Source organism: Psammomys obesus, unplaced genomic scaffold (assembly GCF_907164565.1).
Source record: "Psammomys obesus unplaced genomic scaffold, mPsaObe1.curated_primary_1811, whole genome shotgun sequence".
In the NCBI taxonomy this organism is placed as follows: domain Eukaryota; kingdom Metazoa; phylum Chordata; class Mammalia; order Rodentia; family Muridae; genus Psammomys; species Psammomys obesus.
Window position 1 is genome coordinate 3,014,972 of NW_026596120.1, and position 16,625 is coordinate 3,031,596.

The 16,625-nt window shown below is 39.8% G+C and overlaps 1 protein-coding gene across 3 annotated transcripts in view; it reads left to right on the plus strand.

Annotated features, from left to right (window-relative positions):
• Positions 1–316: 316 nt before the first annotated feature.
• Plscr4 (phospholipid scramblase 4) overlaps positions 317–16,625 on the plus strand; it is a 41,068-nt gene continuing 24,759 nt past the window's right edge. The window contains exons 1-2 of one of the 3 annotated variants that reach the window (XM_055629944.1): positions 317–375; positions 15,254–15,281. In XM_055629944.1, coding sequence (XP_055485919.1) covers positions 15,275–15,281 — 7 coding nt within the window. In that variant the 5' untranslated portion in view covers positions 317–375; positions 15,254–15,274. Of the gene's footprint in view, positions 376–14,901; positions 14,936–15,253; positions 15,282–16,625 lie in introns of those variants that run through there. The other 2 variants (XM_055629945.1, XM_055629946.1) reach the window with 2 other exon arrangements.

Sequence of the window (16,625 nt, forward strand, 5' to 3'; positions counted from 1 at the left end):
ACATTATGCTTGCAATAAAATACTGTTTCTTCATTTGAGAAAGCGTCCTTGGCAGTTATTACCAGCCGGAACATTATTAATCGTTTAATATATTCTGATAAATCCCGTGCGAAGGAAAATGGAAAATTCCAGAACTCCACTCCCGATTGCCTGCCCCATATAAACTCCTCCCAGACCACAGCAAGGCCAAGTTCTCATCAGCTTCATCAGGTATGTCTGTGTCCAATTGTGGTTCAGAGGTCAAAGAACATTTGAGTTTGCCCACCTCCTTCAGATTCCTTTGCAGGGCTGAACCACTTTAGTTTGATACAGTATTTGTGTTTGAGAGCAGCAATTAACAGAGTAACCAGTGTCCTCTTTCTAGAGTCAGAAACGGTGAGTAGGCCTGCTCTTGGCCCCACCTCACGCCAATCCCAGTCCCTCTCTTTCCCAGATCAAACTGGTTCCTCCAAGGCTGGATATTAAAACTGAGCAATAAGGCTGGGCGACCAGAGCAGCTGCTCCCCGCCGCCAGCAGATTAGCGGTTCTGAGCGCAGCCGGGGCTCCGCTGGCGCCCACAACTTGTTTTCCCCGCGCTTGGCTGGGGTTCAGGCCGCCAGCGCCCCACCCTGCAGGAAGCTCTCCCCGGGAGCCTCCCCCGCTGCCCCGCGTGGATCGGCCCGGCCCGTCGGAGCCTCCCGCCTTCCCCGGGCAGGGCAGCAGAGCGCGGTCGGCGGCGCCTGCAGCAGCGGGCGGTGAGCGGGGACTCGGGAACTGTGCAGGGCGCGGGAGGGCGCGGGACCGGTGACAGTGGAGGAGGCGGGGCAGCGCCCCAGGCTGGAGCTCAGCCGCAGGTGGTTGCGCAACTTTGGAGCGGTGGTGCGGAGCGGGGTTTCCCTGTCTTCGCGTCTGCTCGGTATCCTGGGGTCTTGACAGGGCAGTAGGACACCGGGTGAAGGTTCTATAGGAAGAGTCATTGGGCTCTGGTGACATGGACCCCTGAGGGTGCAGGCCTTTCTTGGGAGACCCTCTCCAAGCGTTTTCCTTTTGCATCAGTGGAAGCCAGTCCCCTCCTTGCCGCTCCGAGGGTCTCTCCACCATCCTCTGGCAGGTATAGATGTCTTTTCAGAAAACTTTGCAAGGTTTACTGGGCAGGGGCCGTGTGATAAGACACAGCCCGTTTCTCTAGTTATTTTACAGGGTACAATATTCGCCTTTTAGGACTGAGATGAATGTATATGCGCTTGAGATCCGCAGCGTGCTTGTGGTTTTATTTTGTATGGAGTATTTTAAGTGGAGGCAGTAACAGGCGTACATACGAAGACATTATGCAATAGGGTTGGTTTCCGAGATACTTCCAGGATACAGCTAATACTGTAGAAGTAAAAACCTAAGTTTCCTGCCCCTTGTCACAGGAAAATAGGGAAAGCAAGGCGTTAACCATTAAATTAGTCCACTGTGACAGTGTGTGAACCACTGACTTCACCAGGACAGTGGACATAAAGCTGGCATTTTATCCATCATGTAAGTACAAAGTTTAAATGTCCACAAGAAGCAACTAATATGCTTGTAGGGACAATAAACCTTTCCAGCTCAATTACACTTTGTAAGTCTCTTGAGGTTCAACTATAGGCAAACTGGGAAGTACAGTAAAAAGAGACTTTAATTTAGTATAAAATAACAAATAATGAAAAATAAAATTTAAAAGATGTGAAACTCTAGGAATTAAAATGATGCCACACAGAAGAATCCAATAAAATATATTTTCTTTGGTGAAAATTTCGTGTCCCTAAAACAATACACATTAAACAGAATCCTAACTGATACATTGTTTTAAACTGGCTATTTAGCTACCTTATTTGAAAGAATGGCAACACTGCAATATAAAAATACATGGCAGTTCTTTATTATATAAAAAAAAAAGTATTCAAAAGAATTAACAGACAGTTGAATGCTACCAGACATTACAGTGAAACTGAAGAAAGAGCTTTAAAGATAAAATAAGAACAGGTATTTAATAAATATACATTTGAAATCAGGGGAAGAAGGCCAGGGGATAATACTTAAATTGATTATGCTTGGACCAATTGGCATTTATTTGGGTAAACTAATAAGAAAACTGGAAACTTCCCTTGTGTTAATATAAAATGCACTCTAGATAGCTTTCCGATTTGAATCTAATTACATGAAACCTGAAAGTTTATGCACATGGCAAAAGGGAATCTGTAAAACCTGGGCCCATTAAGAACATGCTTATGAGCATAAGTATACAAAACCCAGATATGAACAAGGGACACTTACCTGAAAAAGAAAGATAATTTAACCACAACTTCCACAGTTCCGCAGTTGAACAGGAACTCAAGCAAATAATAAGCAAGATTTGCAGACACACTGATGATCAAATAAAAACACAATTAAAATACAACACCGACTTTTACTAGCCTAATTTTGAAAAACCTAATCTTTGTGATATTGCTGACACAGTAAGAGAAATGTATACTTATAAACTTCCAGTGAAAAAGTGAATGAGGAAAAATAAAGGTGTATCATGAAGAGATAGCTGTAAATGTCTTCATTCATTGCTTCTTGTTTGTAATTTGTCCGGTAACAGTACATGTCAAGGAGAAACTAAAAATCCCTGTGAAAGTCTGTCTCATAGATGTTCATGATAGCATTCTCTGCAATGCGGCAAACTCTGAAACTGTTTGGAAATCATCTTTTAGGACATGGCTGTTTAATTCATGCTGCAGCAGAAGATAGATGATACACAGTTCAGAGCACTAGACTTTGGGAAGGCCTAAGTGTCCTAACCTGAAAGTATGGCAAAGTTGTAGTTGCAAACATGAACAAGGATATGCAACAGTGTATGCACACAGTTACCGCTTGTCTCCATGCTGTAGCCTTTAAGAACACTTGGAGCAGAGAATGAGTTATTGTTACGTTGGATGTTCATATTCTCTTACATATTTCTGTATGCATGTTTATAGAGAAAATCAATGTTATAATAAGAAAAATAATAAAGTTACAGAGAGGATCTGTGATCTGTTATTCATGTATGTATTTCCTTTCCAGATAGAGTGGCTATCCTTTACTATAGAAAAAAAAAATGTTATCTTTCCTGAAGATTTTCATCTTATTTTCACTTTCATTTTTAAAGATCCTTTTAAGATACTGTCTTGGAAAACTACATTCTCATTCCTAAATATTGATGGTTATAATGTTTATTATAGACACAAAAGTATAAAATTTTGTGCACTTTCATAATCATTAACTTTTTTAAAAGAAGAAAATATAGGCTAGTTCATATTCCTTATATATTTCACTAGCACTTTGCTAAAACTCACCTTCAGAATACATTTGCTTCTGGATTTAATAGATAGATATGCTATTCTTTAAGAAGGAAAACATCTATTTGGAAAAAAAATTAAACCACTGAATGAGAAAAGTGGAACTTTGGGAAAAATCTTAACATAAAATGAAATTTTAATGACTTTCATATAAATGATAAAGAAAAGAAAACTAATAAATAGAAAATGACAAATGTGACATTTCCTGCAGTGGAGATTGTAAGGTTATGGGACAAAATTAATTAAATAAAGACGATTAAGCGTACGACAGATCTTATATATAAGAGGTTTATTAGGTGGATATGGAGAGAGAGAAGGGAGAGCAGGGAGAGCAGGGCATGATATAGGGAAAGAAAGAGAGAGAGAGGGAAAGAGAGAGAAGGGGGAAGAGAGAGGGGGCACCCCACAGAGAAAGGACCAAGAGAGTAAGAACCAAGAGAGTAAGAACCAAGAGAGTGACCACATGGTCCCTTTAAGGGGCAAGGTAACCACGCCTTCCAGGTGTGGCCACCTGGCCAGGGACACATGATGACATCATAAGTTGCTAGGCAACCCAGAACCAGGTTTGTTTCAAAATCCTAACAGAGATGTAAATGTCTTTCAGATGAAATTAGAGCTACTTACCCTCCTCCATTACAAGATATTTAGGAAATCAAGCCAAGTTTCCTTTTTCTGCCAGATGGACAATAACAAACACTGTGAAACCTGCTATGTCCATTTTTTGTCCCGTGTGTGAACTGATTTAAATTCTTTGGGTAGCAATTTAACAGTGTTTAAAATGCACAAATATTGTACCTGCTGGCCTAATTTCAGAAATTTAAAATGTTGATATACAGAGTTAGCTGTACAAGTTTGTTTTCAAATTGTGATAGCATAAATTATGGAATAATTTAAAAATTCACTGTTAAGCAGCCAGTCAGTCAAATATATTCTTCAATTATTAAATGAGAATAAGGATTTTAATAAGGCAAGATATGGAAGATTCCCGCTGTACTAAAAGATGAACATACCGTATATATTACACACACAAAAGCCACACAGAAGTATATATAGTCGGCATACAAAAAGTCCAATATATGTATATTATATATGTATGTATAAAGTCATTTATACGAGAAAGGGGGATGGGGAATTCTTTTTACTCTAACTACTTAACTGCTTGAGTAACTGTTTGCTTTCAGATAATGTGTGCTTTAAGAAGTCTCTTTAACAAGCATATCTTTTCAATGTGATCGAAAGTAAGCCACATGCCATTCTGTTTATCTAGCCAGATGAGGGCGGAGTCTTGACTTGGCAACATTCCTGATAGTGCACTAGGCTTGATCTTTATCAATGTAGTGAGAATATTTTTGTAAGCATTTTCTTTCTGAAAGCTAAAATGTAAATAACTAATTATCATTTTAAACAGTTTGTGCAGGTATAAAGTTAATTTTCTGTGGATTTGCTGCTCACCATGCTTCCATTTTAATCCACCCTTTACTTTGGAATGTGGTCCCGCATGCATCCCACAAGACCCAGAGGAAATAGTCAACTGTACAGTTTTTCTTTGGAATAATTTAAGTGTGAGTAAAATAAGGAATGTTTTAGGTTATAAATGCAATATATATATATATATATATTTTTTTTTTTCCAGTGTGCTCATTTGTTCATGAGAAGCAGCTTCTCTGGTTTCTTGTAGGGTTGAGTTTATGCAGTGAAGTTTTATGTTTGTCTTGCATATAGTCCTGATGGGTTTATCTGCATGACATATTTTACTGGCACCTCTCTCTTGACCATAAAAATCCCTATCTACACTATCTGCATTGGGCACTTTCTTAACGTCAGCCTGCACACCAGCACCTCTTCCATTGCAGCACTGTGCAATAGGCCTGGCTCGGTCCTTCAGTGTCCTTTATATTCAGCCCCTCCACTGCCTGTTCCTTCGTCATGAAAGAAACCCTTAAAACGAATCAATGCAGTCACATCACAGATGACAAAGAGCTGACTTAGGCTCTATGAAGAGAGGTATATGAGAGGGTATGCATTCGACTTTTATGTCGGGCAAACATGAAAGGCTGTTTCATTATGGATATATGATGAAGGAGTACATTGCCAGCTTTGTTCCCATTTGATATTTTTTTTAAAGTTCAGATTTTAGTATACCTGTTATAGAAAATGTAAAGAAATAGTGTTTAAGTTTTGAGAAAAAAAAATCTTCTTTTTTGTGTTTTAACAAACTATATTCCAATATTACTGATTGCACAGTAAACATTTCATGGTTCTTGAAAGACCATTTATGTCTATATTCCCACGGATTATTAGTTTATGATATTTCATTGTGAAGGGCTCTCCTAGCTAGCATGCTACTAAATCATGCAGTTTACAGCTGCTGCTTCTTCTAGTCTGTATTCTTTTACAGAAAAAAAAAAATTGAATTCCTTAGGTGTTTTTCTGGAATCTATTGAGATTAAATGAAGTTTTGCTTTGTATGTTAGTGTATGAGCCACTGGTTATTTTTTATATTAAATTATATTATCAGCTGTGCCAGAGCCTGCCAGCAGAGTCAAATGGTTCTTGAGTTGGGAGTGAGGGTTAAAATTAATAAACCAACACACGACATGTGGAGCCTTTCTGAGAAGCTGTAGTGGAAGCTAGAGGCCTTGCTTTATTCCAGACTCCTTTTAAGCCAGAGCAAAAGCACCTCAGCACAAGGAGTAAATTCACAAGGAAGTCAAGCAAAAAGTGTGACTTTGATACTTTTTGACAAGACATCCCACCTGCTGTCTCAAACAAAAGGAGATAGATTTGGAAACTTATCACTGACTCCAATGAAGGCCAGGGTGAAAGCAATCTTTCCACTGAGATCTAAATATCAAAGCAGGCTGGCAGACCAGCAAGCAGCTCCCAACACAGCTGTAAAAAAAATATATATGCTGATAAAAATTTTAAAGAAAATGTAAAAAGAAATATGTTCAAGTAAATAAAAACTACATTTTTATTGAGATTAAATTCCGCTTGATTATGGTGTTCATATAGTGATATGTCTTGAGTTTGTTTTGCAGTGTTTGGTGTCAAGTTCTTAGGCAATGTTAACATAGCTCCCTTTTTATACTAAGTCGGGTTATAACAAGGGCACTCTGACTCTACAAAGTTCGTTAGGATACAGTCACTCTTCTGGGGATTTGTGAAAGCTTGGCATTCATCCTTTTAAAAGAATTCTATGGTTTATCAGAGAAGTCCTATGTTCTTAGTTTCTCTGTGTGGGTAGATTCTTCAGTACTGACATTGTCTTGCTGCAATTCTGTTCAGGGTTTCTGTTTTGTTTCTTACCAAGTTACAATTATTGGTGTGTCATTTTAAGAATGTCTCCTTCATTTAATTGATCTAAACTCTCTCCCTCTTTCTCTCCTGTGTGTGTGTTCTATAGTAAGTATATTATAATATGAGCCTAAAAAAAAAAAAAAGAAACAAACTGACATGATACACAGTGGGGCTCAACTCATCCTTGTTGAGAATGCATTCTACTATTGAGTTGCAATGTTGGCCATGTTCTTTTTGTTTTTCTATAACTGGTATCGCTCTCTTTTTGTAGTTTCCCCATGTGCTTGAATAATTTTTATTGATTTTCTTAGAAGTTAATAGCTTTTTCCACAGTCTCCATTTGTCTATTGGCTTTCATCCAGTGATGTTTAGATTTATTTCCGTTACAGTATTTTCTCTGTTCCAAAATTTGTAACTTCTCCTTTGTATCTCTGCTAAGACTTTCAGTGTTTTCTTGAAGCCTTTTTAAATTTTTTATTTTGTTTTAGTATTTGTGTATATGATTGCGTGTGTGTGTGTGTGTGTGTGTGTGTGTGTGTGTGTGTGTGTGTGTAGTATTTGTTACCAGGGCACACATGTGAAGGTCCAAGGACAACCTTGTGGAGTCAGTTTCTTCTTTCACCTTGTGTGGATTCTATAGATCAAAGTCAGCTCATCATGTTTATGCTCATTTACCCTTGGCTCTGCAGCATTTTTTAAATTATTTAAAGTATTTGTCAAGTAAGTCAACATTGGTGCCATCCTTAGTGTTAGGAAACGTGCGAATATGAAGGTTACACTCAGGTTCACAAATCACGCCACGAGATCGGTTCCACGTGGGAGGTTTATTAGGGGAAGGGGGAGAAGGGAGCAGAGACAGAGAAAGGAAGAGAGGGAGAGAGAGGAGAAGACAGGAAGAGGAAGAAGAGAGAGAGAGGGGAGGGTTCCAGTTCTCTTACAGGGTGATCAAGGGCATGCGCAGGTAATTCCAGGTGGTTAGGGTGTCTTCACAAATGTCTGATAACCGGTCTATCAGGTCCCTTGGGGCTGGCCATAGAAGTGCCTGCTTACTGATCCCAACACTTAGTATTAACATTTTTTTTCTTTACAATTATTTTTTAGGAGTTCATCTTTTTCTAGTCCTTTATGTGCCATAATTTTGTGTTGTTTCCTGTACATTTTGAGTATTGTTTAGTCTTGCTAAACTCCCTGGAGAAAGTTGACAGTCTCGCTGTTTTGCCAGGCAGTTCATGCACTTGCTTTGAGGCCTCCATTCCTGGCCAGCTTCTGAGTGTGTGTGACTTCAATGCCAGCTTTATTTTTTCTGTGACATTCAGCTAGCTCTTGAGTGGACACAACCCAGCACTCAGTCTCATACTTGGGCACTGTTCTCTCTTGCTTAGTTCTCCAGGTCTTTGTTAGGTTCTGGGAAACATTATTGGGAATTCTTTAGAGTCACTCTTGCCTGCCGGAGCCAGAACAAAAAGGCATACATGTACTGAAGCCATCAAGTGCCTCCCCCCCTTTTGTTCCAGGCTGCTCTGAAACAGTATGAGAGGCCAGTAAACAAACTGAAAGCTCCTTGCCTCATCTTTCTGGTTCTGTAATCAAAGTGGCTTAGTAATGTTTCAGTTATGTGAGTAAATGTTTCCATTTACTTCAAACATTAAGTACCCAGAGTCAATACAGACTCAGCAGTTTCACAGTACCTGACAAGAATTCTCTCACCCCTGGCATTTGACCTAAGATTGAGGTTTCCAGATGGCTTGCATTCTGACAATCTAATGAGTCCTATTACCCCTTCAGGTGTGATCGTTTTGTGTAATAACTCACAGGACTCAGGACAGGACGGTACATTTGAATAAAGGTTTATAATACTAAATAAAAAATTAAAAGTAGCCAATTAAAATCACACATGGGAAGGATAGTGAGTTAGGATGCTTCCTGCTGAACCGGACGACCTGAGTTCAATACCCAGAACACACACTACAGAAGAAGCGACTGACTTTGGAAGGTTGTTCTCCAGCCTCCACACATCGCCATGCCTCCTGTGTGGCCGTCGCCAACACACATGGCTTTTGTGTAAAGCCTGGATTGTTGACCTAAACACAAAGCACCCATACCTTCATCCCGTGCATTGCCACGATTAAGCAATCATTGATGTTTGGTGTTTACTTGCTGGGAAGCTGACTTGTTTGGATAGGGGTTTCTGTACATAGGCATGAGTGCTAAAAGCCTTGGCTTTGTGGCTGGACTAAGCCTCTTGTCTGCCACCTCCCTAGAGGTCAAGCAGATAGGAACACTCTAGCCCCCTAAACATGTAGTAGGCTTTTCTGGCATGTCCTGTCTACATCTTGAGTCTTGCCCTCTGCATAACCTCAGGTGTGATCCTGTGTATGGCAGGAATAATCCTGTCACTGAGACACTCCAAGGGTTTAGAACCCTGGACAAGACCAGCCACACTGGTTTCTTCTTACCTAGCACAAAACCAAAGTTTAATAACTATCACCTCCAGTGGAGGTGGAAGAAATGAGTCAGATGGTAGCAAGACTTATCAGACATTTCTTCCTAGTTTGTATGGCTTTTTTTTTTAAAGCCTAGTAAATACTCTTTTTTTTTAAAGGCCTAATATATATCCCTTTATTAAACATTTCCTGAGAACTATTAAAACAATAAGATATTTGCCTATCTTGGATCCTTGTGACATATGAAGCTAAATGTGAGCATATGAAAAGAACCACAATATTTTTAAGTTATTTCAGTTTATTCACTTTGTATCCCCACTGTACCTTCCTCCCTCCTCCTCTCCTTATTCCACCCACCCTCTTCCCCACCTGTGTCCCTCTCCCAGTCCACTGATAAGGGAGGTCCTCCTCCCCTTCCCTCTGACCTAGTCTATCAGGTCTCATCAGGAGTGGCTACATTGTATTCTTCTGTGGCCTGGTAAGGCTGCTCCCGCCTTGCGGGGAGGTGGTTAAAGAGCAGGCCAATCAGTTCATGTCAGAGACAGTCCCTGTCCCCATTACTATGGAGGCCACTTGGACACTGAACTGCCATAGGCTACCTCTGTGCAGGGGTTCCAGGCCATCTTCATGAGTGGTCCTTGGTTGGAGTATCAGTTTCAGAAAATACCCCTGTGCCCAGACTTTTTGAATCTGTTGCTGTCTTTGTGGAGCTCCTGTCCTCTCCACGTCTTACTATCTCCCACTTCTTTCATAAGATTCCCTGCACTCTGCCCAAAATTTGGGTCTGAGTCTCAATATCTGCCTTGATACCCTGCAGGGTAGAGCCTTTCAGAGGCCCTCTGTGGTAGGCTCCTGTCCTGTTCCCTGTTTTTTCCATCCTCTGATATCCTCTTTGCCTTTGTGAATGGGGATTGAACACCTTAGCCAGAGTGCTCCTTCCTGATTAGTTTCCTTAGGTGTACAGATTTTAGTATGTTTATCCTATATTATATGTCTAATATCCACTTATGAGTGAATATATACCCTGTGGGTCTTTCTGCTTCAAACTACAATATTTTATTTAAGCTTTCCACATTCACCAAATTTAATATGACTCCCACACAAATACAGCATCACTCAGACTCCTACAACACATGTAAGTTTTCAACTGTGAGGACTATGCTAAGGCACTTGCTGGATTCTCTACTACAAGAACATTGACACTGAAAATACAGTGACCTTGATATGGTGGCTCAGGACTGTAATCCCAGCACTTGGGGAACCAAGACAAGGGGTTCTCTGTGAGTTCAAGGACAGCCTGAGCTACACTGTGAGTTTGAGGCTAGCCTAGACAACAGAGTGAGAACTTATTTCTCCAAAAAGAGAGAGAGATCCTTAATGTAGCTAACCTTTTGTGCTTTGTAAAATAGACTGCTTGCTAAATTCCGTTAGCCAACATTTGTTACTTGTTTGGCTGCAACTGGGGAGCATGTTCCTTTGTATGTTTACAATTCTATCTGCTAGAACTTTACTCTCTGGGAGAGGGAAATATCTGCCCAGAACCAGGCTTACTCTGCCAGTACATGCTGAGCAACTGAGTGGCAGAGCACTTTAAAGAGTGTTGCCACCCATGCGCAATTTACTAGTGAGTCAATAGTGACACAGACTTATGGACGATTTTCTCTGGGTTTGACACTGTCTTCATGGAATTGTCCATTTTACAGCAGTTCTTTGAGGCTGATCCCACTGCAATTCTTTCTGTGATAAACAGAGCAACCCCAAAAGAGAGTAGTCATCCTGATCACCTCAGTCATAGACAGACCTTGTCAGTGATGTTAGGCACGTGCTGGCATACACTACTGGGTGGCTGCCCAGGCTTCTTTTCACCTCCAGGTGTCTTTAAGTGAGGAGGTCCCCTAACAGTTAGAACAGGGTCTGGCTCTGACTATTACCTGCCTTTGGATCCTGTTCCTATTGCTGGGCTGCTTTGTCTGGTCTCAGTGGGAGAGGAGGCACTCAGTCCTGCTGAGACTTGATGTGCCTGGGTTGGTTGGTACCCATGAGAAGCCTTCTCCTTCTCTGAGGAGAAGGGGAAATAGAGAGAGGGTAGGAAGGTGGGGCTAGGGGGGGGCAAGGCTGTGATCAGGCTGGAAAGTGGATAAATGAATGAATTAATGAAGAAAGACATAAAAAGGATATTGTGGCTCTGAAATTACACATCAGATTCACTGAACAGACAGGCAACGTGGGTAGTTGGTATAGGTCTTTGCTGGATTAGCTATTATTTTCCTGCACTATTGAGAAGCAGGAGGAGCTGTCCATTGCTTGTGCCAACTGGAAATTATCCTGTTTACATAATAGTTTGGCAAAAACTATGTATAAGAACAAGAACATAGGTAGATGAGAGCATTTGATATTTAATATGTATTCTTTACCTACCAGATGTCATTTGAAGTAGACATGGCCTTCAAGGGAGCAAATCCTTCCCCCACCAGAAGTCTGTGTTATGACCCCTGTCTGGTCATCTGTGGATACCCTGTGTGAATCATAGGCCCCCACATGCCGAGGCTTCAACAGGACTTTGTGGACCTTGGTATAATAACCTGTGGAGAGGTAGCTCCCTTTCCTGGTCTAGTTTCCAGACATGATGAAGGCAGAAGTCAGTCTCGTTGTAGGAAGTGCTTTGCTGTTGCTGACTGAAAGCATCTGAAACAATTTACTGGTGATTAAGAATGGATTAATACGACAGAATTCTGGCTTGTACCAACTGGAAATTATTCTGCTTACATAATATTTTGGCTAAAATTATATTATAAAAACTTCATAAGAAAAGAAAGAGAATATCTAGGCTGATGAGGAAAGGCCCTAGTGGCTAAAAGGGAGGTGAAAAGAAGGTTGAACCTACAACTTTGAGGTGATATGTATGCCCAGTCTGCTTTATTTCAGTAATATTAGTTTATTTCTAAAGTTTTATGGATTTTTTGGGGGGTGGGGAAGGGCTTGTTTTAGCTTATAGTTCCACAGTCCATGGCTGAGAGCAGACAGGGACAGAACCTAGAGGCAGGAACCTGGAGGCAGGAACAGATGCAGGGAGCATGAGGGAATGCTCCTTACTGGCTTCCTGCCATGGCTGGCTCAGCCTGTTTTCTTCTTGCCTTGGTTTGGTGCCACCTACAGTGATCTGAGCCCTCCCACATCAGTCATCAATCAGGATGCACCATAAGCCAATCTGGGGGAGGCTGTTTGCTCAGTGGAGTTTCCTTCTTCTAACATGACTCTAGCTTGGATCGATTTCATATAAAACTACCCATTTACAGTCAGCTTATAGAAACAGAATTCCTTGATGAAAGACAGAGCCAATTCTTCTTGAAGAAGGAGCCTATAAGAATAATACTGAAATTTTTATTGATAACTTTTCTTCTCCCTTTCTTTAAAGGACCTTTTAAAAGTGACTTTTATTTCAGGATAGCTATGCACTAAAGGAAAGGAAAAAAAACCATACTATTCCAAAACTTCTGTTTACTGGGTCTGAATTGATGCTATTCTAGGTGGCCATCAACATTACTAATGGACCAATCAGAATAGGGTTTATGGTAACCAAACACTGATGGGTTATAATTGAAACCTTTCTTTTGGTGAATTTGTGAGTACACAAACCTACTCCCTGGGATCTCCCTAGTTCCACAATGCAAGAATAGACATGTTTAGTAACTAGCAGAAAAAAAGATATAGACTCCTTGATCTGTGAGGGAAGTGATTAAAGGCTAGCAGGTATAATAGTGCATGTCTTAAATCTCACGCTTGCAGTCTGTGGCAGGTGGATGGCTGTGAGCTTGAAGACAGTCTAGGCTACATTGCCAGTATAAGGACAATAAACATTCTCTAACCTGAGAGAGAGAAAGCAAGAGACAGAGACAGAGACACAGAGAGAGAGACAGAGATTGAAGGAGAAAGAGAAAGGGAGGGAGGAGACAGAGACATATAGAGATAGAGAGAAGAGGGAGGCAGAAGAGAGGAGGAAAGAAGAAAGAGAAGGAAGGAAGGAAGGAAGGAAGGAAGGAAGGAAGGAAGGAAGGAAGGAAGGAAGGAAGGAAGGAAGGCTAAAACAAACACTTGCAAAAGGTCAGACTGAAGCTAGCACCTAGGCTGGGGAAATACTAAAGCAAAAGCAATACTGCATTCCTGAAGTAGTTGCAGTAATTCCAACTGCAAGGACTTGAAGAATGTAGGATTCACTACATCTTCGTTCACAGCACCTATTCAGCATGTATAAAGGAATGACAAATCTTGGTGTGTGGAATTATGTCTGGGTCTTGAATTAGATTCCATTGATCACTGTGTCTGTTTTTATGCCAGTGCCATGCGTTTTTGTTACTATGGCTCTGTAATAGAAGCTGAAATTGGGATGGGAAGAACTTTGGCAGTTCTGCTTTCATTCAGCATTGTCTTTAGCTATCCTGGTTGTTCTGTGTTTTCCATTTGAAGTTGAAGATTGCATTTTCAGGTTTGGGGAGTATTGTGTTGTATTGCTCTAGCTAAGACGTCAGGTACTCTAATTGAATAAGCACAAAGAGAGTGGACATCCTCCTCTTGTTCCTGATTTTGGTGGAAATGCTTTGCTTTTCTCTCTTTGGGATGCTGCTGCAGTGGGTTTGTTGTAAATCACTGTTATTATGTTGAAGAAAGTCCCCTGTATCCCTAGTATCTTCAGAACTTTTGCCATGAAGGGACATTGAATTTTATCAATGGCCATTTCTGCATCTAATGAGATGATCATGTGTATTTTTAAATTTTAGTCTGTTTATAAGGTGAATTACATGTATTGATTTACCTATGTTGAACTTTAATCTCTGGGATAAAGCCAGCTTGGTTGTGGGTAATCTTTCTGGTGTCTTCTTGGATTCTGTTTGCAAATATTTTATTGAGAATTTTTATATCTGTGTTTATACACAATATCAGTTTATAATTTTCTTTCTTTTGTTCAGGTCTTTTGAGTGTTTTAACATCAAGATAGTAAAAGCTTCATTAAAATAATTGGGAAGTGTTCCTTCAGCTTATATATTTTGGAAAAATGTGTTCTTCTTTGAGTGTCAGGTACAATTCTGCACTGACTCAATCTGGCTCTGAGTTTTTGTTTGTTGGTTTTGGGTTTGGCTGGGAGAATTTTAATTACTGCTTCCATTTCACTAGAGGTTATGGATCTGTTTAAGTTGTTTATTTCATCTTGACTTAACTTTGGTAGGTTGTATATATCAAGAAATTCACTCCTTTCACTTAGGTTTCCTACTTTGGTGGAATACAGAGTTTTAAAATGTGCCTTTATTATGCTATGGTTCAGTGGTAAGAGCACAGGCTGCTCTTCCAGAGGACCTGGGTTCAATTTCAAGCACCCACATAGCAGCTCACAACTGTCTGTAACTCCTGTCCAAGGGGACTTGACACTCTCACAGAAATATACATGCAGGAAAACACCAATGCATAAAAATAAATAAAAATAAATTAAAAATAATTTCCTCAATGTATGTTGTAGTCTGCTTTTTATCTCTAATTTTATTAATTTAAATCTTCTCTCTCCATCTTTTAATTAATTTGTCTAAGGATTTGTGAATCTTGCTGATTTTCCTAAAGACCCAAATCTTCATTTCATTGATTCCTTGTATTTTTTCTTTGTTTATTTCTATATTTCTATTTCATCAGTTTCAGCACTAGATCTGATTATTTCTTCCTTTATAATATTTTTTGTTTTTGTTTTTTTTTCTAGACAGTGTTTCTCTGTGTGGTCCCAGCCATCCTAGAACTAGCTCTATAGACGAGTCTGGCCTCACATTCACAGAGATCCGCCTGCCTTTGCCTCCTGAGTGCTGGGATTAAAGGCATCTTCCAGGGTATTGTTTCTTCTTGTTTTTCTCTAGAGCTGTTAGTATGTAACTTGGTTATTATTATATCTATCAAGGTTTTTTTTTTTAATGTAGGCACTATAAACTTACTTTTTATACCTGCCTTCATGGTGTTCCATTCTTTTGGGGATTTTGTATTTTCATTGACTTCTAAAAAGTTTGTAATTCCCTTCTTGATTTCTGTCTTGATCCACTTTTCATTCAGTCGTGAGTTCTTCAATTTCTTTAATTTATGAACTTTGTAGTGTTTCTGTTGTTGTATACACATATGTACACATAAAGTTATTAACATATTTTCTTTTACAGGTATAATTAGAATTCATCAAAATGTCAGGTACAATTTTATTAATTTCCTGAACTTTATTTTATTATTGTAATTTAAGTGTGTATGTGTGTGTGTGTGTGTGTGTGTGTGTGTGTGTGTGTATTTATTTGCACATGTGAGTTCTGGTGCTCACGGAAGCCGGATGTGACTGATCCTTATGAAGCTGGAGCTACAGGCAGTTGAGAGGTGCCTAGTGTGAGTGTTGGGATCTGAGCCTCGGTCCTCTGCAAAAGCAATAAGCACTCCTAACTGCTGGGCTCTCATGACACACACACACCCATTCTTTTTACTATTCGTTGAAAAATGTTTTGCTTTCATTTGCAAATTATATGATTTTTTTCTATGAAGGAGTGTATTTTATTCTCAAATATTTGATCAGTTGGCATTTAGATATATGTGTGTATAAGTTCAATTCTGCATCTTAACTCTCTGTAAGAAAAGAGTAAGAACAGCTTTTATTTGCATGTACACCTTAAATGTCTCTAAGGTTTTAGAAGGGCTCGAGTGAAGCAAAAGAAAGATGGTGAAGCAAATCCAGGCAGAAAGGGCAATGTAGGGGCTGCGGTGGCCTTCAGCCTAGATGCAGAAGAGTCAAGTGTTGAGTTTTGTTTTTTGTTTTTTTCAGTAAATGATATAAGAAGAGAAACATCACAGTTATGGTCTTTTGTTTCTTCCAATATAAAATTCAATCATTTATTTATGAAATTGTAAAACTATATAGACTTTGTATGTCCACCCAAGTTCCGGATAATGACACGGAGACTTATGTTTATTTGTAATAGCTTTAGGCCTTAGCTTACCATTGTTCCCAACCAACTCTTGTTTAGTCTATGTTCTGCCACGTGTTTTTTTGCCTCTCCTCAGTTCTGTATGTCCTACTTCCTCCCTGTCTCATAGGGAATCTTTTAGTGCCTCTTTCTTTCCCAGAGTTTCTGTCTCTCCGGAAGTCCTCTACCCTCTCCTGCCTTTGCTATAGACCATTAAGGTTTTTATTCAACCAATCAGAAGGTGATGGAGAGCAACGTTTACAAAACACTGAGGCAGCTGGTGCTTAGCAATAGCAAAGTCTAGTCTGTACTCAGCTCTCTGCTAGTGCAGAAATCAGTATTTGAATATACAAAGGCAACCTTTACACAGCACAAAAACAACACACAAAAACTGAGACCCTTTCTTATAGTGAGTTAGGTAAGGCTTTCAACTAATCTCCACAAGAGCACAAGCTCTAACACCATGAAGCAGCTTCTGTACTACACTCGAAGCAACCACTGTGACACTTTGACCAAGTGGCTTTTAAGAAGAATATAATATATAATATAATATAATATAATATAATATAATATAATATAATATAAT